This window comes from Prionailurus viverrinus, chromosome C2 (assembly GCF_022837055.1).
Source record: "Prionailurus viverrinus isolate Anna chromosome C2, UM_Priviv_1.0, whole genome shotgun sequence".
Classification (NCBI taxonomy): domain Eukaryota; kingdom Metazoa; phylum Chordata; class Mammalia; order Carnivora; family Felidae; genus Prionailurus; species Prionailurus viverrinus.
In genome coordinates, this window is record NC_062569.1 from 90,390,861 (window position 1) to 90,416,647 (window position 25,787).

The 25,787-nt window shown below is 50.2% G+C and overlaps 1 protein-coding gene across 6 annotated transcripts in view; it reads left to right on the forward strand.

The window, feature by feature from the left end:
* Positions 1 to 25,787, forward strand: part of MYLK (myosin light chain kinase) — a 229,635-nt gene that overhangs the window by 166,870 nt on the left and 36,978 nt on the right. For all 6 annotated transcript variants that reach the window (XM_047874662.1, XM_047874663.1, XM_047874666.1 and 3 more), the window contains 6 exons: positions 2,976 to 3,278; positions 11,048 to 11,080; positions 11,177 to 11,270; positions 12,577 to 12,780; positions 18,615 to 18,832; positions 20,805 to 20,928. In XM_047874662.1, coding sequence (XP_047730618.1) covers positions 2,976 to 3,278; positions 11,048 to 11,080; positions 11,177 to 11,270; positions 12,577 to 12,780; positions 18,615 to 18,832; positions 20,805 to 20,928 — 976 coding nt within the window. The remainder of the gene's footprint in view (positions 1 to 2,975; positions 3,279 to 11,047; positions 11,081 to 11,176; positions 11,271 to 12,576; positions 12,781 to 18,614; positions 18,833 to 20,804; positions 20,929 to 25,787) is intronic.

Consider the following 25,787-nt stretch of genomic DNA (forward strand, 5'->3'; position numbering starts at 1 on the left):
GGAACTTGCAAGGTTTTTAAAGACAGGAGATTTCCCTTTGTAATGCTTGGCATGGGTTTAAGCAAGATGCTTCTTGATCATATGCTGCCTGATGGCCTGTAGAATAACAGGCCCCTGGAACAAGGGTCTGGAGATTTTTTTGGAGTCTCCTTTTGGCTCTGCCACCGGCTAGCTGGGTATTCTGGGTAAGCAAAGTACCTTGGCCTTCAAGGGCTGGATGATCCAGGTCGATGCCTCCGAGGGGTCACATCCCCTGCCCTTGTCTATAGGCTGCAGGCGGCTGCTGAGGTGCAGTGAAGGGAGGTCCAGGTGGGGTTAGGCCACAGAGCACCTTCAGACACACAGGTGCACGGAGACTGCCAGGGCAGCTGCTCCCTTGAGAAGTAGTGGAGAGGAGATCGTCTATTTTCCCAGGACTGAACAGAAAATCCTGAAGCTGGTGCCATCTGAGACTCTTCCCTTAGACTCAGCATTTCCCATTCTGTTACTCACGTCTCCAGGGAGCCATGGGAGAATTCCAAGGCGGCGTAGAGCTTAGGGTTCTAGACACTGAGCCCGCCTTGCCTTTACCAGGCCATGCCCAGGGTCCCCCTCCCAACCCGAGTGCATTTGTGTGCTTAGTGTGGAAGGGAGGCTCACAGGCATTCTGTTCTGAGGACGTCTCTCTTGTCCCAAGCGTTTTCCTCCCTGGCTAGTCCAGCCTCTGTGTGAGGCTGTCAGTTGGAAAGAACAGAGGGCATCAGGCACAGCCCATGGCCCTAAGGGCAGGCGTGAGGGTGGGCGCTTCCATTCTCCGACCACTTCAGACTTGTGAGTCTTTTCTGAACCCCTCAATTTGGAATCAGATTCCTTGAAAGCATTGAAGTTTCACTCGGAATTAAAGCTCCCCCCACCAATTTCACATCTTCTCTTGTGCTGCAGGAGGTGAATGTATATCATTTGTCCATTTTTCTCATCCTTTCAGCCAAGAAACATCTGGAACAGGGTAGGGTACAAATAGTACCTCTTCTGCAATACCCATTTCTCAACATTTTCTTTCCTTAACCAAAGCAGAAGGGAGAAAAATCAGTCAGTGGAGTGTGTCTGCATTTGTTGTATAAACCTACATGACTCGAAACGTGTCCAATCAGATGTTTTCCAGGCAGGTTTCTTTGGGGGAAGCAGTGAGTCTGTCTTTCATCCCTCTTTGGGCTTTTTTACTTCCTTCACTGGGTCTTGAGAGGACTTGAACCACTTGCCTCTACAAGAGTTTAAAGTAATAAACATCTTAACCAACACCAGAAATATTTCTAAAAAGGCCAATACATCTTTCAGAACAAATGGTTTTTCTAAGAGAACACTTTAAACAACCAGTGAAAGCGGCTCCATCACAGGAGGCCTCCAGAGGGACTGCCAACGGTGGAAAGTAGCCCTGTCACAATCCGAGTCCTTCCAGGCGAGGTCCAGGCTGGGGTTGCAAGGCAGTGAATGGCTTCCAGGCCATGGAAGCTGTGGGGTCTGGGGGGGGGGGGGGTGAGAATGTACATGTATGTGTGTGGATGTGTATACACACACACATACACACGTCAACAGGTTTTTTTCTTTGCTATATGCGTAGAGTCATTTGCAGAAATTCTCTTTGGCCTTCCTGTCTTGCTGAAGGGAGGGAGAGTAGGAGTCAAGGACTTTACCTGGGTTTGCTTACTTCCTGTTTATAAACCCCCTAAAAGGTAGATACATATTAGCACCATCTTCCAAATAAAAAAGACCAACTAGGAGTTTGGAAACTTGGAAGTTAAGGAATTCGCTTGAGTTCACATAGCTTGTAAAATCACATAGCATGACAAGCATGGTTTTAATTGCTAGTTTGGGGAACTCTACACCTCAAACTGCCTTGAGCAAGGTGGGGGGTGGAGGTTACTGAATACTCCTATCTGTAGCTAAATCAACCACCTGTAAAAACTAAGTCTGAAAAATAGAATTTTGTTCAGACGAGCAACTGACAAGATCAGCAAAACTCGAGAACCCCATCAAAATATTGGCTACCGTGATTTGCCTTGAAGCTGGCAACATTACTGGTCTGAATGGGAAGGCAGCGAGCCGAAGGGGCCGCTGCTAGCTTGTGTCCTCTGCTCTTTTCCCAGCCCGCAGTCAGGGATGGTTGTGATTTGCTACTGCGGTTTGGTTTTGAAATTCTTTACCTCATTTCATACTGGCCCTATGAGGATACAAGAGGTAGGGTGCGAGTAACTTTTTATGGATTATAAAATTAGAAATAAACTCCTACAATAATGATAGTGATGGCTCTTCAAGCCAGCCACTTTTCCAGGAACTCCTCACAACAACCTTGTGATCCAAGTGCTATTATTATCTCCGTTGCTTGCAGATAAGGAAACTGAGGCACAGAGAACTGAGCAAGTAGTGAATGTAGACAGGGCTGTGGTCAAACCCAGATCCATCTGACTTCAGAGCTCACTGTGCTATACTGCCTGTCAGGGGGGCAGATGTTTCCCAAGTCCCAGAGAAAGTGGAGACTGACCCTAGTTATGTCTCAGGCCACTGGCCTAGGGCCTGACAGAGACACACACACACTCTGAATTCTCTCTCAAAACATATTTTTGATGGGAAGCAGTCCACGCCTTCTGGGCAGCTTCCTAGATCTGTTTACTCAAAGAAATATGTTTATGACTGAGGCAGAGTACAGGAAATCATGACTTGTAGACTGGAAAACTAGCCAAAAAAGGAGGGTTATTTTTCCAGCAAGTAGGTTTTTGTGTGGCTTTTTGTGTAGGTGTGTTTTTACATAGGTGTGACTGTGTAGATGAGGTCAGGAAAGCCAGGACCAGGGCTGGCAGCTGGGGATCTACGGGCTTCTCCCCCAACACAAAGCTAATTCAGGAATGTTCTTTCCGTGCAATTCTTCTTCCCACCCCCCCCCCCACCCCCGCCACCGTAATCCTGAAGGCTTGTGTGATGTTGTGCTTCTCTGTCCCCAGACAAGCCAGACCCCCCGGCCGGCACACCGTGCGCCTCTGACATCCGGAGCTCCTCGTTGACCCTGTCCTGGTATGGCTCCTCATATGATGGGGGCAGTGCCGTGCAGTCCTACAGCGTCGAAATCTGGGACTCAGTGGACAAAACGTGGAAGGAACTAGCCACATGCCGCAGCACCTCTTTTAACGTCCAGGACCTGCTGCCAGACCGAGAGTATAAGTTCCGTGTGCGTGCAGTCAACGTGTACGGAACCAGTGAGCCGAGCCAGGAGTCTGAACTCACAGCAGTGGGAGAGAAACCAGAGGGTAGGCTATCTTCCGCTTTATCACTGGCTTGAAGTAAGTTTGTGTGACTTACCTTGTGCCCGTAGAAACCTGTACTGAGAGGGGTACTGAGAACTGAAAGACATCAACGGTGGCTGGCAGAGTCTTTGGGATCTTGATTTCCAGGGTTGTGATGCTAATCCATCCTTTAGAAGTATCTTTGACCTTCAAAACACATTGAACCAGCAGTTTTGGTACACTGCCACCAGGGGGTAACAGTGTGTTAATCAGGAGCAAAGACCTGGAAGGCGGGAGTTCAGATGGGCCTGAAGTTTCAGCTTCCCCCTGCACCCGCCTCCCTCCTTCTCTTGCACTGTCTACTCAGTGCCAGGTTCTAGGGACACAAAGACAAATTAGACAAGGGGCTTAAAATCTTAACTAGGAACACAGCTGTGTAGACAGTAGCTATAATGAGAGGGGATACATGAGATTATAGTGATGTAAACAAAGGAGACACAGCAGAAAGCGTGATTGAGTTTGCCATGCAGGTTGAATAAGGCTTCCTAGAAGAGTTGACACATATGCTGAGTCTTGGAAAAAGGAATGGGCTTCCAAAAGGCAGGGAAATAGGGAGAGGCATTCCTCCCAGAGAAAGCAGCGTGTCCAAAGGTGCAAAGTGATGGAAATGCATGGCATTTTGAGGAGCTTGTGTGTGGCCAGGGCATATGCTGTGCAAGACAGAACAGAAGAAGGCAACCCTGAAGGGGCAGTTCAGGTGAAATTGAGAAGTTGATCAAAGATTCCAGGCAGGGGATTGATATGATCACATCTAGTTTTATTTATTTATTTATTTTTTTAAGTTTATCTTGAGAGAGAGAGAGAGCGCGCATGCGCAGGGGAGGGGCAGAGAGAGAGGAGAGAGAGAATCCCAAGCAGACTGCATGCTGTCAGTGCAGAGCCCAGTGTGGGGCTCAACCTCACAAACTGCAAGATCGTGACCTGAGCCAAAGTCAAAGGTCAGACACTTAACCAACTGAGCCACCCAGGCGCCCCACATCTGTTTTTTTAGAAAGAGAATTGGAGAAAGAGTAGAGTTTTGCTACTCAAAGTGTGGTCTAGACCAGAGTCTTGGGATCCTGGGATTTGCTGGAAATGCAGACCCTTCGCCCCTCCATTCCTCTGGTCCCTTCTGAACCTTCATTTCAACATGATCCACCCCCATGGATTCAGATGTGTGTGACAGTTTGGGAAGTACCCAAGTGGAAGTGGGGGGGTGACATTGGAGTCAGCGAGCTACCAGTTGGGCTTCTGTGGTGCATTCCAGGTGAGGGATAGGTAAGGGCACGAACTAAACCCTCAACAGGTAGAACTGACTATTCTCAATGACTTTTTGGGTAGAATTGAAGGAAAAATGAGAAGAGTTCAGGATGACTTCCAGTTCCTGGCTTGGGTAACTGAATACAAATTTAAGAGGCATTTATTATCATAGTTCTTGGTGGCTAACATATATCAAGCACTTGCTATATGCTAACAGTGTGTTGAGCACTTTACATGCATCATTTTATGCATCTAACTCACTGAAGTAGATAGTTACTACCCCCGTTTTACAGATAGGAGAAATGAGGTTTACAGGGATGAAGCAACTTGCCCAAGATCCCAAAGCATGTAATGTAAATGGTAAGCTGTCTGACCTGAAGCCTGTAGTCCTTTGGTTAAACTGAAGGAGGAGGTCAGGCTGCCTCCCAGGGACTTGGACGTTAGGCAGCCGGATGTCCTGGAGAAGATGCAAGTTCTGGTCTCAGTCCCGTGCAGATGAGGTGTCTAAGGGATATCCAGGCATCTTCAGACTGCTGACTGGCTGAATTTAGAGCTCAGGAGAAGGGTTTATGCCAGAACTACAGATTTGGGGGTTTCGCTATATATATTTAATTGATTATTGAAGCCATGGGCTCAATGAAGTCACTGAGAGTGGTAGAGAAAGTCAGTGCGGATACCGAGATGAAGAATCCTGCAAGGCCAGAAGGAAGGATGAGGCAGAGAGAAGCAGAAGCTGGAGCCGCGTTGAAGAAACACAGATTGCAGAGAGGGCTCCGCGAACAGCAGCAGTGCTAAATACAGAAAGAGATGAGGACTCAGGGATTTATCCCTTTGATATTCAGCGATCTTTGAGAGGAAAGTCCAAAGTGTTTCCACAGGGTGGAAAATGGTTGCCCTGGGGTTAAGGAATAAGTGGGAGAAGAGAGGCCAGGAGTGTGGAATATTATTTCAGGAAGTTCAATGTGAAAAGAAGAAAAGAGTGCCGTGAGTGTAAGGTGGAGAAGAGGTGGGGGGGGCGGGGAAGAGGGTGGAGGGACACCAAGGGAAAGGGCACTGGGAGAGGGAGAGCTTAAGGGTGTGAGGCTTAGAGAAGAGGGGAGAGTAAAGGACAGGGAGCTGGACAGGGCCAGTCTGAAGTCCCCACGCGACCAGAGGCATCACGAATATGGAACTGCCATTATAGTTTGATGCCCCTCTTTAGTGAAAATATTAGATATAAAATAGACATGAACTCTTTACTTTTATATTATTATTTTTTTAAATGTTTATTTTTTGAGAGAGAGAGAGAGAGAACGAGCAGGGAAGGGACAGAGAGAGAGGGAGACACAGAATCCACGAAACAGCCTCCAGGCTCTGAGCTGTCAGCACAGAGCCCAACGTGGGGCTCAAACCCATGAACCACAAGATCATGACCTGAGCTGAAGTTGGACACTCAACCGACTGAGCCACCCAGGTGCCCCATTTTACTTTCATATTAAAAGAGGGCTCCAGAAAGAAATTTGGAGGATGCCAGTGGAAAACACTCCAAATTTACAAGATTGCCAGTGCAGCCCTGTCTTGGGGGCCTTTACCCCTGTGCTCTGGGACATGGGAGCCACAGGGGTATGGATCCTGGCCCCCAGGATGGCCCTGCTGAGCCTCCGGGCAGCTGTCCTGGGGCTCCTGCCCACTAGCTGCTCACAAATGTCTGCTGAGGGAAGCGGGGTAACAAAACTGCCATCTGCCGCCCTTTGACCTTCTTTGTGGGGAGCAAGCAGGTTAGCGTGGGGGTGCCAGGACAGGCATTCAGTTTTATGTTTGTAGCATATTGCTTTGTTCAAGAACACTCCCTACCTCTTGAAAAGTGACAAGGGAAGAGACAGCATTGCAGTGAGATGTTCCCTAGATGGAAAGGAAAGTGTCCAGGGCCCCTATGGCAGACACCAGGAGAAATGGTAGAATCCCCGATAAAACCCATGCAGAGGACAGAGGCCCTCGGAGCTGCAAGGTGTGGCTCCCAGGAGGCCAGGACAGCAGCTCCTAGGCCTGTAGGGAGAGTGTGTGGGGACAAGGGCGAGGACCACCAGGCTCTGGGCAGGTGGCCTTTCCCTTCTTCCCCTGCAGCCAGCCAAATCCCACTGTGGTCCTCAGTTCTCCCCCTAGGGCCCCTCCTGGCTGAGAGCAGACAAAAGGAAATGCAAAAATAGCCTGCAAGCCAGAGGAGGGGTCCAGGCCACCCAGGGCTTCCAGACTGGATGCTGCTCCCACCGCTCAGGGCCAGCTGGATGGCTGGGGGGAGTGATGGGGGGGGGGGGGCGGAGGACAGAACAGTTGGCAAGCATTAGGCCTGAGGGGCAGAGGGTGGAGGCGGTGGGAGGGTGGGGTGTAGGGATGTTCCGAGGGAAGACTTCTGTGCACTGGTCAGATGCTTTTAGTTATAACCTGGGTAGGTCATCTCTGTCCACCTTAAAAGGGAAATGGCTCTCAGAGAAGTGTGGTGTGTGTGCACACATGCGTGTGCATGTAGAGGAGGGATGGGAGAGGTGGTCATGGCAGCTCCTCTCTAGGGAGCCTGTGGGGTACGGTGGTCATCATAACGGCAGGGCTACTGAACCCTCCCTTCACTAAGTGCAACTTATGTGGGCTCTCGCCTTCCCCACTGCCACCAGTACTCCTCCTGCCTCTGCCTTAGCAGCCTGGGTTTTCTGCTTCATCCTGACCTCTCCATTCTGTCCCTGCTAAGCGCCCGACCCTCACGCTACATTCACTCACACGGTGCTCTGCACTCCTCTGCACTCCTCCTGTGTTCTGGCACTATTCCAGGTGGTACAGGACAAAGCAGAGGTGTCCCCACCCCGCTTCAGTGGCCTTCTTAATCAGAGCCGCCCCTCAGACTAGAATCCCCAACCCATCCAGCTCCCCTCCCTGTCTCCCCAAACCTGGGTAAGCAGAAGCACTGCCCCCAAGACAGCATTCTCTCCCATCCCAGCCAGGCCTTCATCTCTGCCCCACCCTATCTATCCATACTGTAAGTCTTAAATCCACTCTGTCCTTGCTCCTGATCCTAATTTGTTCTAGAATATATAGTTGTTAGCAAAACAGCTGTGAGAAAGGCTTCTTGCAGAGTTGGGGCTTTCTTGCAAGCCTGAGGGCAATTAGAGATGTAGAGCCCCTGAGGGCCAGAGATGAGCCAAATATCCCTGCTCACCCGGTCGGGGGCTATAGACGCCTCTCTGGGGCTGGGGTGCCCTCTAGTGCGCACCAGGTGTGTGACAGCCCTCAGCCACAGACAGCTCAGTCCAAGGGACTCCCTAGAGGCCTGCCACGTGAGGGTCCCCAGTGCTCATCTGGTCTTGTCTCAGACACTACTCCAGGGAAATGAGACTCATCTATTTGCAGAAATATCTCAGAACCATCTTCCAAACAGTTCTTGTGCTTAGCTCTTGGATCTCATAGCTCTTTCTGAATAGTTTTTAAATGTCTTGTTGAAGTTCCTCCAGCCACAGCTCCTTCTGTGGTGGAAAGATGGAAACCGAGTGGCTCACCTCTGCTGTTACTACAGACCTTTATTACTGAACTTAGCTAATTGAACCATGGCCTTTCCCCACCTCCTATCCTGCCCCTCTCCTTGTGGCCGCTTCCCCCTCCAAGCAGAATGGAGGCAGAGTGAGAAGGAAAAGGAAGAAGGGAAATATCTCAGCCAGGGGTCTTGGCCTGTTTCAAACAGAGGAAGATTTGTGTGGTAGCAGTGAGCCCGGAAATAAGGGCGTGAATTCCCTGAGAATGGCCTAGGTCCCCACAACCATAGCATCAGGAGAACATTCTGCATCTTAATTGCCAAGGGAAAATAAGGCAGAGGTGAAGGGCAGGTGTGGTGTTTGTGGTGCGAGCAAGAAGGCCAGCTGTATAATCTCTAACTGGTGTCTGAGACACTGGGAGAGGCCAGTTCTAGAACTGCATGCCCTCTCCAGGGCCATCTGGAAGATGCCCCTGGTGCCAGGCCATTGGAAAGCCCCTTATGGGCTCACAGCACAGCTGATGCTCCTTCACTAGGGAAGTACAGACAGCTCCTCCTAAAGATGCCAGGCCAGGGAAGTCTGCCTTCTCCTTCCTCTCTCGTCCTGCTGTCCATTGCACACCCCGGTGAGTGGCATGGGAACAGGTGAAGCCACTCTCTCAGACAGGAGCACCATGGACCAGTACGCTGGGCCTCCCTGACAGTAAATGTTGTTATCATTGTTAGTATTTTATCTCCAAGGCCCAGCCAGTGACAGCATCCTTCGTCATTGACTTGAACCCCTTGCTTCCCTTACAGCCCTGTCTGAAGTGCCGTTGTTGAACTGACCTAAACGTCTGTTAAACCTATTTATTATCCTTATGGTACATCTCGAGATGTGAGTTCCATATGCCTACCGCCGTCCTCCTATGTGAGGCATAACACTAAATTGTTCTCTCCAGTTATAGTACTTATTAGTTGGTAAAAGTCTATAACCTTAATCTTACCCTTGGCCATTGTGATTTTTTTTTTAAATCATAGCTGCTACAGACATTTTTCCCTAACCAGAGAGGCCTAACCATTTCTGACCATCTTCACACGGCAGCTCTTTCAGTGGCTTTCCATACCTCTCCAGCCCCAGGGCTACTTCCTAAGTGCCGAAAGCCCTGGTTCCAGGAGCAGATGGCCCCAGGCTCTGCTGAGAGCAGAGGAATAATACCTGCTTGTGGCCAGTGCATTCCCCGCACCCCGATCCAGACCCCCGACCCGTGACAGCATTCTGTTGGCCAGAGCAGTAAGTTGAGGGACGGGGCTCCCACACTTGGGTTCTCACTAGATGCCCTGGGGCTTGTCCGCCCCAGAAGGCTGAATGATTCCATTCTCTCTGAAATGTGACTCCATCATGCCTTCCAGGTGTTGTTCCCAGATGTGTTCTGATCATCTATGAACTGACATGGTCATTCTCCACTCTCAAATATGCGAGTTAGAAGACTTGGCCAGTTAGATTCCTGTCCTGGCGCTATCTGTGAAACCCCACCATGGATCTGAGGGTTCCCATCTATCTTATTACTAAATGTTTCCGGGGCATTTTCCTTCCTGCGACAGACTATTCTTCTCCATCTCACTTCTGTTTAGTTGTTTAAAGCTAAGCTTCATCAACAGCATTGTAAGGACCCTAAACACATCACAGCTCCTGGGGGATTCACCCACATGATGTCCCCTGTCACACACTCTGTCCCCCCAAGTCTTACTCTCTCTCTCTCTCTCTCTCTCTCACACACACACACACACACACACACACACACACACACACACTTGCACTGGTAAAATCTCTGTCCTCCTTCTCCAACTTTTCTTAGGTCTTTGTTCTGTCTCAGGAAACCAACATTGGCTCCCTCTGCCAGTGGACCACAGCCCACATCATGACTAAGGAGCATAAAGCATGTCACAGAACATGGCATCCAGAGCTAGCCAAGGACCCTAGAAATCACCTATAAGTACAACTCCCTTCTTTTACAGATGAGGACACTGGGGCCCAGAAAGGGAAAGGTACTTGGCCAAAGTCAAGAAGCCATAGTGGCCTGATAGGGACAAACCTATGCCAAAGGAAAGCCTGCAGCTCTGAAGTGGATGTGTTTGGTGGGCACCTGCCTGTCCCCTCACGCCCCCTCCCCACCCTGCCATTCTCGTCTGATACATCCATATGAGCAGCCAGTATGTGCTGCTTATGTCCCTTCTCGCCCTCTTAACACCTGCTGGTTTCACTGTGTGACCTCACCCACCTCCCTGTTGTGTTCCAGCATTTCCTTTAAGACCCAACTCGAGGGCTCCTTCTTCCCAGAATAATTGCTCTGACTTTATAATTGCCTCATTTCATGTCAACTTCCTACATATGTATATGTATATTTGTACTTTGATATCATGTGCTTGATTATAGAACACTTGTAATGGATATTTCTAGGATATGTGGTTTCGCCTCCCCGCTAAATTGTGAGCCCCAAGAAAGGAGAGATCATGCCTTCTGTGTATTTTGGTTGTATGCCCACAATACCTGGCAAGATACCTGGCCCAGGGCTGGAATCCCATGTACCATTAACCATCAAATGGATAAGTAGATTTGACACTAGGAGCAATTTATGTTGCTGACTTTCAAGCAAGAGCAGAAAGGGGCTGTCACAGTCATGTGTGGGTTCTGAAAGTTGGAGCCTGGAAGCTCTGTGAAGAAGGCTGTGTCCAGGGGACCACGAGGTCACAGAGGAAGGGATGGAAGCAAGAGCCAGGGGGGAAGCTGCTCGGTGGGGTGAGGAGGCCAGGGCCTGCTGGTGTGTCCATGTGTCCGTGGCCCGGCTGCAGAGCAGACTGACCCACCACCTAGCCGTGCCCACAGCTCTGGGCTTGGTGGTCTTGGGCCTGGGAAGGCTGAGGCGTGATGAAGGCCCCAGCATGTTTCACTCTCAATGCGTCTTCAGTACTAATCACTGTGTCCTCTGTGTCTCTCCCCATCTCCTTCCACTCCCAGAGCCAAAGGACGAAGTGGAGGTGTCAGATGATGGTGAGTGCTGGCCACCTGTCCTCAGGTAGACTCGAGGCGGGGAGGGGGGCGAGCGAGGAATCGGATGGCTCACACTCACCCCGCCCCACCCTGCAGATGAGAAGGAACCTGAGGTCGACTACCGGACGGTGATTGTCAATACTGAACACAAAGTGTCTGACTTCTACGACATCGAAGAGAGACTAGGCTCGTAAGTGGTGCAGGAAGTGCCTTTGGGGCCCCCAGAGTGGGGGTGGCGCAGATCCCATCATTAAATTCCATGCCTTGTCTTCCCATCTTTTCCTGGGTTCTGCCAGCTTCCCATGCTGAGGCCCCCTGCAGAAGCAGGAGGTGCTGACCTGGGTCAGCACCCCAAGAGGGCAACCTCAGCCAGGGCGCTCTTAGGAGCTTCTTGTGCAACCGACTCAACTCCATGAGAGGCTTGAGCAAGCCCTGCCTTTCCTGTGCGTTACTCCAACCAGGCTGATAAGGTGACTGGGTCGGGGTCAGACTGTCGGAGGCTACCTTCCATGTCATCTGCAGGAGTCAGTCAAGCCTGACCAGTCTGTTCAGCAACTGTAGCTTTAATGCATCCATAAAATGCACACCCCTGAAAGGCACAGCTGCTCACTCTATGAATCTGGCCCACACTATTAGCTCTGGCTCTCCCCTGGAGTGTGGAGACCCCAACCCTGAGCCCTCGTCACAGCCACACTGTCCCCTCCAGCAGCAGCACCCAGGGCCAACTGTCTCCTGCTAACTATCCCTATAGGAGCAGGATGGAAGAAAAGGGGACGGGGCTCAGGTTTGATTTCTAGCAAGTTCCTGGGGAAGAAAGGAGTGACACCAGCCTCAACAGTTCTGCACAAGGAGCCTGCCCTGTCGGGAGGAGCTGTGTCAGAGGAATACCTCACTCTCCTCCCGTGCAGTGGACGGCAGGGGCCTTCCTGGGCCGTGTCCAGGGGACCAGTGCTGAGCAGTGGAGCAGAAGGAAAGCAGCCACTCGGAAGTTCTCTGTAGTTGGGGAGGACTGTCTCCACCCAACTTCATGGGTCTGTCTTCGGGGAAGGGGAGAGAAACCCACCAGCCAGGGTGGAAGCCTCAGCCCAAGGAAGTGATGGCCCTGAAAGAACAGCAAACCTGGGTAGTGTTGGGGCAGGGATGCGGGGCCAGGCACAGGCTGGGGTGACAGGTGAGGGAGAGGAGGTTTGTCTGTGTTAGAGGAACCCTTCATGATCCAGAGCAGGGACCGGCAGACTTTTCTATAAAGGGCCAGAAAATGGGTAGCTTAGGTTTTGTGGGCCATATGCTCTCTGTCGCAGCTACCACTCTGCCACTGAAGCACAAAAGTGGCTGTAGACAGTGTGCGCACCAGTGGGTGTGGCTGCATCCCAATAAAATTTTATTTCTAAAAAGAGGTGGGCTAGATTTGTCCCACAGGCCACCATTTGTCAGCCCCAATTTAGTGGAAAGCTTGGCTAAATTTGCCTTTCCTCTCCTCCTCCTTTCATTTCCAGTGGGAAATTTGGACAGGTCTTTCGACTTGTAGAAAAGAAAACTGGAAAAATCTGGGCAGGGAAATTCTTCAAGGCATATTCAGCAAAAGAGAAAGAGAATATCCGGCAGGAGATCAGCATTATGAACTGCCTCCACCACCCCAAGCTGGTCCAGTGTGTGGATGCCTTTGAAGAAAAGGCCAACATCGTCATGGTCCTGGAAATGTGAGTGGTTTGCTGGGGGCCCCTTGTGTGTGCCCACACCCAAACCCCTCTGCCTGGAAATGGAGAGCCCTGCAGGCGGGCCTATGACATGAAGGACACTCCCCAGCCCACGTGGCCGGGTGTCGCCCACTCAGAACAGCAGATCTGTGCTCACCTGTGGCCCTAACCCATGACCAGCAGCCCACAGCAGCCCTGTTCACTGCCATAACAAATTGGCGGATCTCTGAGGACCCCTGCCCCCTTTTCACCCTCACCTCCCTGTGAAAGGGCCAAGGTTACCTGTAGGCTCCTTTCGTTCAGGGACATTCTCACCTAGAGGTAGCTTTGGAGTGGAAGGGGAGGGACACAGCAACTTCCTGAATGGCCTTCAAAAGAAGAGGGGCCCAGGGCTGGGGGCGCAGGATGCAGGAGCGTAACCCTTGCTCCTGTCCTCCTCCTGTGCCCTGCATGCCCCCATACATGCCTGCTTGTGTTCTCCACTGCTCCCTCAGCAGAGAGTAGTGCTTCCTGGGCTGAGTTGTACATGGGCGGAGGCATGTATCACATGACCTCCTGCCAAGGCTTCCTGGGATCCATGGTTCCTCTAGTCCCCATCCTCCACTTGTCTCACCTCTGAGCCACTGACCATGTGTGTGCACACACCCACACACAGGTGCACATGCACACACACACACACACACACACACACACACAAATGCACATATTGTTCTCAGTAAGCCAGGTGTCCTCTGCAGAGGTGTCTATGTTTTTCAGAGTTTCCTTTCCTTTTTCTTTTTAAGTTTATTTATTTATTTTAGAGAGAGAGTAAGAATGAGCAGGTGAGGGGCAGAGAAAGAGAGGGAGAGAGAGAGAATCCCAAGCAGGCTCCTCACTGCCAGCACGGAGCCCTATAAGGGGCTTGAACTCACAAACTGTGAGATCATGACCTAAGCTGAAGTCAAGAGTCAGATGCTTAACCGACTGAGCCACCCAGGTGCCCCTCCTTTCCTTTATTTTTTTAATCAGAATTTGTTAATGTTATACAATCACATTTAAAAAAATGTGAGAAAATACACAATGGAGAGTTCGTTCCAACCCCTGTCCCCCATAGCCCCCACCACTGCCACCAGTAACCATTTTTATTTATTTTATTGTTTGTATCCTTCCAAAGTTTCTTTATGAAAATATAACCATATATTTTTAAAAAATAGTTCCCACCTTTTCACACAAAGCTAACTCATATCCACTATCCTGTGTCTTGCTTCTTTTCATTCAACAATTCACCTTGGTATGAACTGCTGTGAACATACCAGTAGCTGATAGGCCTCCTCGTTCACCCTGCCCGTGGAATTTCCTTCCTTGCATAAACCACAGTTTACTTGAGCAGTCTTCTTTTGAAAGGCGGTTTCACAGTTTCCAGGTCTTTGCTTTTACAAATAAGCAGTGTTTGTAACCTTGTACTTGCATCCTCTCACTCCTATGTACATCTGTAGGGTGAATTCCTGGAAGTGTGGGTGTGCTAGATCAAAGGGCATGTGCATCTGAAATCTTTAGAGCTATTGTGAAATAGCCTTCAGCATCCTTGAATTGCTCATCTTGAGCGTCAGGACTCTCTGTCCTTTGGAGGGGACTCTACCAACACCTTCCTTCCCAGGAAGGGTGAGGCCAGTGAGGCCTCCCCAGGCTTGAGGTGTGACCTTCTCTCCTCTCTCTGTGATGGCTTCGGTGTGTTTCCTTTCGGTTTACTTACATTTGGAAAAGCTATAGTGGGTTAAAAGCACAGAGTCCAAAGTGAGTCCGATAAATCTCCCGTCAATCCAGCTCTGCCTCTTACCTGTTGTGTGGCCTTGAATAAGTAACTCAGCTTTGCCTATCCTTAGTGTTATTATCTGTACACAGAGTATATAAGCTGCTTTATGAATGATGTGGGGATTAAATGGAATAATATATGTCAGGCATTGTGCTGTATAATTGGGACTTAATAGTATGATACATTGACTTTTCCTGTGTCATGGTCTTTTTTATTTTTTCACTTAAAATTATTTTGTGAGCATTTAACATACAACTAGGTGTTGTGGAACAAACCCTACAATTCAGGAGAGCTGGAGTCTGGTCCTGTTACTGCCAAGCTGTGATTTTCTAATTATTAAGTCCTTCCAGCATCTAAACTTCAATTCTGTGGAACTGTAAACGATCCAAAGAAAAGCTGCATTTGTGTCTTAGGATTTGTATCTTACAATCGGTTTTCAGCCCCTGTCTAAGCTTACCTCCCCACTTCCAGGCAAGAGTAGCCCGTGTCTGTGGCCTCACCGATCACAGCCTTACAATAGCCCTGTGAGCTGCAACGTTTCACATTTATTCTAGAACAAGTTGCTGGGTCCAGGCAGTGTGGGCATGCGTGGACATGCGGAGAAATGTCTTATGTTTAGATGTTAAGCCTTGGGCAAGTTTGTGCGAGGGTGCGGGAGTGGGGTAGGAGGCAGCCAAGCCTGGGAGAGGCCGGGCAGCAGCACCAGTGGGCAGAATACCATACTTAGCGTGGAAATGCGAGTTGGCAAGCTGGATGGAAAATGTTGAGAGAAAACGTAAGAAGGCCTCGGCTGGCCTGGCTTTCATCCCTCTTCCCCACGTCTCTCCCAGGGGCAGGAGCAATCTGACACGCACAGATGCCAGATGATTCTTCTGCACTTGGGGTAAAGAGCTTGCCCCTTGATAGGAGCTCAACCAAAGAAGTGGGAGCACATTCACACTCGGTCTGTACTTCTCTTCCAGCTTAAACAGACTCAGCCATGAGAGGGCAAAGGCTAGCTTGCAGAGGGTACCATTTGCTATTCTCCTTGTTTGATGGAGAAACTGAGATGAAGAGAAAGATAATGCCTGGTGATGTAGAAAAGTGAAAATATATTCCAGGGGCCTCTCTGTCGGTTCAGCTGCCTCAGACACAGTGAGAAATCAGAAGTAATATGTGCCTTCAGCCTTTCTGACCTCTGATCACAGGACAAGCCCCCACCTTTATAGCAGTGTTGCCCAGACATGGAGATTCCCTCAGGCTCCTGGCCTGCAATCTGGGCTTGTCCTTTGGGTGTGCTCGGGACATTCCAAGGGGCAGTGGGACCCTCAGCAGTGAAGCAGAAGTGCGATTTAGACCAAGTCATCCGCCGCCCACCTCACTTTTGTGCTACCATTGGCAAAATTTAGCAAAGAATATTCAGCAAGGAATAGAGGGTCTGGGTATGGAGTCTGGAGTCCCCTGAAACACCATACCTTCTGGCTGCCAATGGGGGCTGGCCAAGGTCTACAGTTTGGGGAATGAATTTGATCCCTTGGGATTAGGTAGCCTTGGTAGTAGGTATTCACTCACTGGCTCACTGGCTCACTGTCCGTTTACTAAGCGCACATTCCCTCTGGCCCAGCCTTGGCCCTTGGCATCATCTCTGTGGGTGGCATCTTCTTTCCACCCTAACCTTGAGTATTTTGAAGAGAAACCTACACAGAACCATTAATCCTATTTATGTAATCCCTTCCATCCTAGAAAATGGACCACGGAACAGTTTTCAAAATACATTAAGTATATTTGAATAGGTGTGGACCTATTTGAACTTACATTGAATAGGTTACCTCTAGAAATGCAGTAGTAATTACCTCCGTGGCTCAGATTTCCGCTACACATTGCCTCAGACATTCCCAAAGGCACTGAAAATAATGGTTGCTTGCTTTTCCAGAATATTTTAAATTTAAAAGCACACATTTTGGGGCACATTGTCAGTGCCAGATATGGCCAGGTGTAAATAAAGGTCTAGAGATGAGCCAGACCTTTTCCACACATACTTGCAAACAAGCATAAGCTAAGGCAGACTTGATACAAAAAGCTCAGAGACAAGACTGTGGAAAACCCAGGGAGGGAAAGATCATTTCAAATGGGGAAATCGGGAGTGCTTTCTCAAAGGAATTTCTTGGTGAATTGAATTTCAGCTGCCATCCCAAGGGCAGCTATTGGGTAAGCTGGAAGCCAGTATTTCCCAAGCTTGTGTCATCATAAGAATTATCTGGCTAACATCTGGATCCTCCCAAGATTTTCTAAATCAGAATCTACAGGGGAAGAGCTTGGGAGTCTGTATTTTCAATAAGGGTCCCAACTGGTTTGGGGGGGGGGGGGGGAGGTAATTAACATTATTGAGCACTTACTATGTGCCAGGCACTCTGCTAAGCACTTTACCTGTATTAATCCACTCAGTCTTCACAGCAACCCTGTGAGGTGGTGCTATTTTTATGTGCATCTTCCAGATGAGGACATTGAGGAACAGAGACAGTAAGGCTCCCAAGAGACCTGGGAATGTAGATTAGAATTTGACTTGGAGCCTTGGTAGAGAGCAATAGCAATGGAAGGCTTTGATACAAAGGCGCCACCTGCTGGCCACCCAGGGACCTCCTGCTCTGTTGGTTCTAGAATGTCAGTTCTAGCGTCCCCAGTGGCCACTGGCTCAGCCCTCCCAGGAAGTGTTGGTGATGGAGGCGGTGGTGTGCTGGGCCCCACGCTGCATCCCTGTCTGTCCCTCCAGCAGGGGTCAGTGACGAGATCCACCTGACTCACTACAGGTTGTCAAATGGTAATTAATATGTGCTGAGCTCCTACTGTGTGTCAGGAATGATGCTTTGCAGAAGTTCCTTCATTCCTAACAATTTTATGAGGTAGAGACAGGTAAGGAAACCAGGACTCAGAAAGGTTAAGTAATGTGCCCAAAGTCACACAGCTTATAAAAGGCAGGGACAGGATCCACACTCAGCTCTTTCCCTTCTTCATGATGGCTCCCCTTAGAAGAGGAAATGTCCCTTCCCCCTCCCCTGCAAAAAAGAAGAGGGAAGTCCCTTGGAAGAGGACAGGCCCAGAAGGAAGCCTACTCAGCTGTGTTCAGCTGGTGGACCTATAGGCCATTGCAGAACAGCTTACTGATGTCTGGATGCTATAAAGGTCACTGGGGAGGTGCTTTAAACTTTCTGAGCAGCAAGGAAGGAATGTGGGTCAGAGGGCTGGGACAGGGGAACAGAAAGGACCCATGCAACTCAGGAGGCAAGGCCATGCCTTTGCCCTGAAGGGCGATGTGCTGGCTGGCTATAGCCTCTGGGCCAGTCCTTAGCAGAAGATGCCCACTGTGAGCTCCAGAAACACCACAGTCAGGATCCAAAGTCTATCCAGGCAGGAGGGTATACTATACTTCCAGCCTGGGCAAGGGAACAGGTGTAACAGTTTTACCTGGAGGAAGTAACTGGAACTATAGGCCTGGCCAGAGGAGGCCAACTGATCACAACTGTGAGTGTAATGGGTAACAGCCAGTGAATTTTAGAAAATGTGCCAAGGCTCCTTATTATTGCAGATACTTTTCTGATCCTGGCTATGCAAAACAGATGCTTATGGGTGCCGTGAGTATTTCAAGCTTCAGCTCTTGTAAGAGCGATTCCTTACACACCTGTCGTCATTATACACCCTGGCTGGTGGTTACCCTTTGTGTCGAGGAGATGATGTCTAGATCTCTCAGTTCATGACCACCTCTGAAACTGCCCAGCCCAGATGCTCCCCTGAATCCCCCAGCAGCTCAGTGGGCACAAACAAGGTCCTCCGAGCAGGGAAACCAGGAGGTCCAGGGCTTCCTCACACAATGGAAACTGGGACCAACATAACAAGGCAGGGGACTGGAACTCAGGAAGCTGCAGAAATGCCAGGCCCCTCTTAACCTAGGTTTTCCTGCCAGTCCCCCTACCATCCTCCCCACCCCATTCCCAGCCTGCTCTTGGCCAGATCCCCTGCCAGCCCTGGGCCCCGCAATCCTGTGATCTGACCATCCCTTTTGCTCCCGCAGTGTGTCGGGGGGTGAGCTGTTCGAGCGCATCATTGACGAGGACTTTGAGCTGACGGAGCGGGAATGCATCCAGTACATGAGGCAGATATCGGAGGGGGTGGAGTACATCCACAAGCAGGGCATCGTCCACCTGGACCTCAAGCCTGAGAACATCATGTGTGTCAATAAGACTGGCACCAGAATCAAGCTCATCGACTTTGGTCTGGCCAGAAAGCTGGGTAAGGCCATCCGCCTGTCCTGTTGTCACCCACATGCAGTGGCAGTAGCCGTTTGTGTTCCACACACTGGGCACGAGAGGGAATGCACTGTGTTGGAGTTGAAATCGGAGACCGTGGTGGCTGCTGAGGCTCAGATCCTGCCCCTGTCACTAAATAGACTTGACTGAGAGTCTCAAATTCCTTATCTGTAAAATGGGATAAGAGCCATACCCACCTCATAGAGCTATTAGGGGGTCGAGTGAGTTAGTATAGGTTAGGTGATGCAAGCAGTGCCTTGCACATAGTGAGCACTGTGTAGGTGTTAGCTCTTCGTTATTGTTGTGGCTGTTGTCATGGTCCCCTCTTGTAGCTTCCACTCTGGTGCAGCAGCACCTCATTTTGGCAATGGCGCCTGTTCCCATTTGCATCCTACCCTACGGTTTCCAGAGCACTTTCTCATACTTGCATTTGGTTCTCACAGCAACCCTGTGAGAGAAACAGGGCAGATTTTGAACCCTGGTTTATAGACTAGGAAACTGTAGCTTTGCCCAGCAGGTTCCACCTGGACCGGCCAGGAGAGGTGCTGGGGCTGGAACAAGGACGCCAGACCTAGTTTGGGGTTCTCTGAGGCCTCTCTGCTATTCCTGCCCTGGGAAGGTGGGTGGATGGGAGAAGGTGGTAGGGACCTCCGTACCCAGCCCTGAAGCCATTTCGGTCCGTAACCAGCTGCCTATTACCCTGCCCACATTCTCCCTGCCCGTGTAGCTGTTCAATGTCTCAGCAACAGCCTCCCCCTCTACCTCCTGACCACTTCCCTGTCAACAGGAACCTGAGAGCTGGCACAGACTGGCCTTTCACCACCCTGAGGGGAGCGAGTGCCAGGGCGCCCTGTTACAGAGAGGATACTGAGGGATCTAGGTTCTGCCAGGCTGTGACTTGCATGGGAATCAGTGCCAATGCTGGGCACGCGAGCCTGCTCTGCTCCACCTGCTGAGGGGACGACAGCTGGTGTACAGGGCCTGCCTTCAGGCAGGAAGCATTCCTAATTTGAATGAATAAGCCACCACTGGCCTCAGGAGCTGGCAGTCAGAGCCCAAGGAACACGATGTGCAGGCTCCCTTGGTGAGAGACGTGGGGATAGTCGTGTCTACTACTACTTGAGAACTGGGACGAGCTAAAATGAGGCAGGAAGGGTTCAGCTGGGGGCTGGAGCAGAGCTTTCAATCTGAAGGCCATTAAATGGTTTGTCTTAGAATATTTGCTATGGGCTCTGTCATGAACAAGGTCAGGTGTGGCCCACAGGCCAGAGGTGTGCCACCCACCCCTTTGTTGATAGATCCCCCAGGAGATGGTATCTATGTGCATCCTACTGGGCATCTCTGGTCCTTTGAGGGGGACCAAGGGGTTAAGGTCTTTCCTGGCTATCCTCCCGCCAGCTCTGGGAGGAGATAGGATGCTATGGGTTGAAAGGTGGGGGCAGGAGGGTGTGGCTCAGAATGGGACCACCTGGGTTTAGGTCCTGACTGCCATGTGAAAAGTGCTAAATCACACATCTTCCCTGGGTATCCTATTCTTCCTCAGGAACATGAGGGTCATACCTCCCTCAGGGCTGTCAAGAGTATTAAATAGGAAAGTCCTTATAAAACAGGTAGCAGGGTACATAGGACTTAGTGAATGTCAGAGATTATTGCCAAGCACAAGGCACAGTCCCTTCTTCAGGGAACTCATGGAAGAGACAGACACATGGAAACTCACTTGGGGGCAGGGACGAATAGGCCTCCTCTCCCCATCCCACCCCGGTGAGTGTGCAGTTTGTCAGTTTCACTGGTACATTGATGCCTCTGTTTACAAAGAGGCTGAGTGTCTCTGTCCCAGAAAGCAGCTGAGGGCCAGGCCTTGTCTGTGTCCCTCCCATGCGCACAGATAGCATTTGCTTACCACTGGTTGGCTCCTGAATGTTCTGGCAGTTGATCCCTCTCCATCCTGGTTACAGAGAATGCCGGATCTCTGAAGGTCCTCTTTGGCACCCCAGAGTTTGTGGCACCTGAAGTGATCAACTATGAGCCCATCGGCTATGCCACGGACATGTGGAGCATCGGCGTCATCTGCTACATCCTGTGAGTCTCAGGGCACGTCGGGGAGGGGCAGAGAGCTCCACAGGAGGGCCCCCAGGGTGCCCTGACATTGAAGGGGCCAGGATGGGTCATGGTGGGTAGCCCACCCCAGAGTTAGGAGGGCGGCAGCTCCTATTCCCCTCCCACCAGCCTGCCCGACTCCTGTTTTCCCGAGGAAGTCAGCAGCCCACATCGCACTTCTGTAGAAGTGGCTAGCTCTGACACTGAGACCCCATTCTGGGCCCTTTACTGTCCCTAATGCTGGCCAGGCTGGGGCCTTTGGCCAAGAGGATGGAATGTGACTGGTATAATTTACCCTCACTTGTGTAGGTGGGTCCATGGAGGCAGGGAGCCCGGGTGCACATCTCCTGTGGGTGTCATCATTATCTTCAGAAGATAGCACCCCATCCTCATGGCAGGGGGACCCCAACTGCCAGCCTCATGCATGAGCCTATTGTATGGGCCAATTAATAAGCACTTTTGATGGTAAAGCCTTAAGTGGGGTCAACAGACAACAGAAAGCCACACAGAAATTAGAACTGGGAAATCAGGTAGAAAATATGAAGCCATTTCAGTTAACAATGCTGGAGAAAAAGAGGGGAGGCCAGAGCGCCTGGGTGGCTCAGTAGGTTAAGTGTCCTGATTTCAGCTCAGGTCACTATCTCATGGTTCATTTCCTGAGATCAAGCCTGCACTGGGCTCCACGCTGACAACCCAGAGCCTGCCTGGGATTCTCTCTCTCCCTCTCTCTCTCTCTCTCAAAATAAACTTAAAAAACAAAACAAAACAAAACAAAACAAAACAACAAAGAGGGGAGGCCAGTAATGTAGACCAGTGCTTTGTAAACAATAATATGCATGAATCACCTAGGCCTCTCCTTAGATTGCAGGTTCTGGTTCAGAAGGTCTGGGAGACCTACTAACCACATTTCTAACAGGTTCCAGGTCACCAGTGGTACTGATCCAAGGACCACACTTATGAGTAGCAGTCTCTGGAACACACCTTGGTGGGACCTTAGTGATTGAGTCTCTGAAAGCCCGGGCTGCCAATAGTCACCGGCCGCAGAGGCAACCCCTGAACTCATGTAGCAACACGCAGTAATGGGATGGTCCCTCTGAAGATGCAGATACACATGCATTCATTTTGAAAATAATATTTTTCATTGTTGAAGCAAATGGAAATGCTTTTGTTTTCATAGAAAACTGGAGGAAGGCCTAAGAATGCTTTTTTAGACCCCAGTATGATAAATGGCCCTAGGTTATTCTGCTGCACAGCCAGGGTTAGTTAGTAGCCACCGTTACAAAAGCTTTAGCAGAAGTGGAGTGATCTTGTGTGTGTGCCCTGTGGCTTTTCCACATGCTCGGGAGTTTTAGTCTCGCTGTGGTGTGTCAGGATAGCCTCCCTCAGTTAAACCTGTGGCATGGACTCCGTACCCCAGAGAGTCAGCTTCTTCCCGGCCCAGGGTCACCCCAGCACCACCACCACCACCTCCTCCCCCAGAGCCGCGGAGAAGAAACTCCCTGGCCAGTAGTGCATGTACCTGTGTCTTCCTACCCCAGCCTCACTCCAGGAGTAAGGGAGCAATGAGTAACAAAAACTGCATCCAATCTGTACTCCTAGCTCCCTTGGTAAATAAGAAACATCAGGCCAGTGGGCCCAGTCGCCCCTTCTGGGGCTGCCCCAGGCTGCACGGTGCTCACACTGGATGTCTGGCCCCGGGGGAGACACCTGGCACTTGAGAAACAGTCTTCAGTCAGTTTATTATGTCCAGATCTAGTTGTCTCGTATCCTGGCTCAGTCCCTGGGTCCCTCTGCAGCCATCAAGATTTGTATAACTGTCTCCATCGGTTTTCCCACTGCTGCACATTGGGATCATCTGCTCCCACAGATTTTCACGTGGGCTCCTGTCTGATCCTCAGAACAAACCTGGGAGTGAATCGGGGCAGGGATTTGATCTTTGTTTGGCTCGGAGGTGACCGGGGCCAAGGAAGTACACGTGACTGCCCACTTCCCACGGTCCTGGAGGGTGACCAGCCTTCCCAGTTCCCCCAGTGCCTTCCCAGTTCCTGATGAATTGCCCAGGATATAGGGCTCTCAGTGCTAAAGTAAGGATAGTCCAGGAAATTAGGAGAGTTGGTCCAACTATTCAGGGACGGAGCAGGGCCTGGACTGCCCTTTAATTTTCACAGTGAACACACCTGTGTAACCTGTACCCAGATGAAGAACCCCCACACTAGTCAGGCCCCTGCAGCCCTCCCCGTGCCCCTCCCAGTCACTATCCCTCAGAGGTAACCATCATCATGTCTAACGTCACATGCTAGTCTTGCCTGTTTTTGAACTTTACGTAAACAAAATCATACAGTGAGCCATATCTGGCTTCCTTTGCTCCACATTGTTTGTGAGACCCATTCATTTTATTGTATGTAGCTGTAGATTGTTCATTCTCGGTGCTATGTAGTGTTCCATGGTAGGAACATCATCCAGTTTATTTATCCATTTCACATTGATGGGTTTTTAATAGATGCCAGTTTGGGATATTTCAGGTATTCTGTTACATGTGTCTTAGTGAATGCATTTATGCATTTCTGTTGGATGTATAATCTAGAACTAGAATTATTGAGTCATAAGAGTACTTTATTTTAAAATGCAGGGGCACCTGGGTGGCTCAGTTGGTTAAGCGTCTGACTGCGGGTCAGGTCATGATCTCACGGTTTGTGAGTTCGCGTCCCACGTTGGGTTCTGTGCTGACAGCTCAGAGTCTAGAGCCTGCTTCTGATTCTGTGTCTCCCTCTCTCTCTGCCCCTCTCCCACTCATGCTCTGTCTCTGTCTCAGAAATAAATAAACATTAAAAAAAAGTTAAAAAAAATAAATAAAATAAAATGCAAATTATTTTAGGTGGAGAAACATAATAATTTGGATAATATGTTCTATTGCTTTACTAGATTACTTTTAAAGCTAAGACCAAGAAATAAGGGAGAGCTTTTTGAAATGGGGAGAACATAATTTTGATGACTGGGGCACCATCCTAAGGGTGTTTGGGCAGCAGAGTGCAAGAAGAGGGGAGAGATGTGTGTGACAGGGAGGCAGGTGAGGGCCAGACCTGATGGACACAGGCCGGCCCTGCGAAGCCTCCTGCAGCATCCTGGCTCCTGCGTACCCCACTGTGGGCTGCCCTGCCCTCTGGGACTTTTCCTGTTGACTCTCACAGTGGGGATTGAGGACTGGGGAGCTCCTCTCCTGAGTGAGGGCTCTCAGCAGAGCACATGGCACCCAAAACAAAATGTGGAGCCAGCCAAATGGCTTTTTTCAGACCCTGCTTTGCAAAATTCTGGAGCTGTTGCTGGAAGTCCTCAGAAGAGGTTCTGTCCTCTGTCCCTCTCTTTGGAGCTTGGTTGTCTATCTGACAGCCCTTGTCAGGGCCACCTTCCACATTTGTACCAGAGGAACCCCCCCATCTCCTTTCTGGGGCCAGTGAGAGAGGGCAGGGAGTTGTGGAAATAAGTGATAACTCATTTACTATTCAATGCATATTTGGTGAGCGCTCCCTGAGCCACGAGCTCTGTCCCTGTAGGTTTTTCTGACTTTGTTGGAAGAGCTCCTGAAACCCCTCAGGGATATCAAGGCAGATCCTGTTCTGGCACTGGATCCTGTTCTGGCCTCGTGGCCTGCCCCAGGTTTTCCAGGCAGAGTATAAATGCGGTGGCTGGGGTTATGGGCCCCCCTACCCTCGCATCCCTGATTCTGGAGGGAGATGGTAGATTCTCTGAATTTCCTGGAGATTCTTCTGGTGTTAGTAATGTCCATTTGGTTTCTGGCAGGAGGAGACAGGACAGGAGTGCTCTAGGCCACACTTCAACATGGAAGATATTCTAAGCCTTGCCTCCTTTTCTAAGACCTCCTTTCCTTTCTTGCTTTTCTCTCCCCTATTTTCTGAGCATTTAGCATTCCCTTACTGCCTGTGGGGACACCAGAAACCTTCTGTGTACCCTTCTCTCACCCCTACTCCAGAATTCCTTCTCTCCCTCTCCTGCTTCAAGCCAAGGTAGAGGGCAGTTACTCCTCTGCTTTCTTCCTACCGTCTTCTTATTGGGCTCAGCGACAGATTTCCTATTTCAGCTCCTTTGTTGAGCACCTACTGTGGTCCAGAGAGCTGGGGCCATCCCCAACCAAAATCTAACTTCTGGGGACATGAGCCCAGTGAGCGAGGGAGAAGACCCAGTGCCCAAGCATCAGGTACATATTCAGACTTGGGGTTTGGTGCAGGGTTCTTCAGAGGGAACAGACAGCCCCACTAAAAGCTGCCCCTGCCCTCCCAGACATGTTCTCTGATTCCAGCTTCTGCATCCTCCAGGTGCCCTGAGCCCACGCCAGTCCCAGCCACCACTGCAGGTTTTTCTCTCCAGAGACATGGGCTGTGGTTAGTGTGACTAACCCAGGGTGTCTACTTTCTAGGCCACTGCACAAAAAGATACCCAGTTCTTCCTCTGGGACCTGCCCAGCCCTCTCGAATCTTCCCACCGCACCAGGGAATGAGTATCTGAAGGCTAAAATGGGACAAAAGACTAACACCTTCCTAAGCACTCAGTAGTTCTGCTGGCAGATGTGTGGTCTGTTTCAATGGGCCATTCGTGCAGTGGGGTCACCTGCTGCTTGAAAAACATCATGAAGAAAGTATAGTGCAAGAGGCATTTCTGTACCTTTCTCCATTCTGATGTTCTGCCCTGCAAGCAGAACAGCCGTGGGCATCAGATTCCGTGGGTGAAGTTTTGCTTCAGTGAGAGAGTAAGAATTAAATGAGAACACCCTGCAGTCATGACCTTTGTGACTTCTCAGCGACCATTAAAAATGAATGTGAAGACTG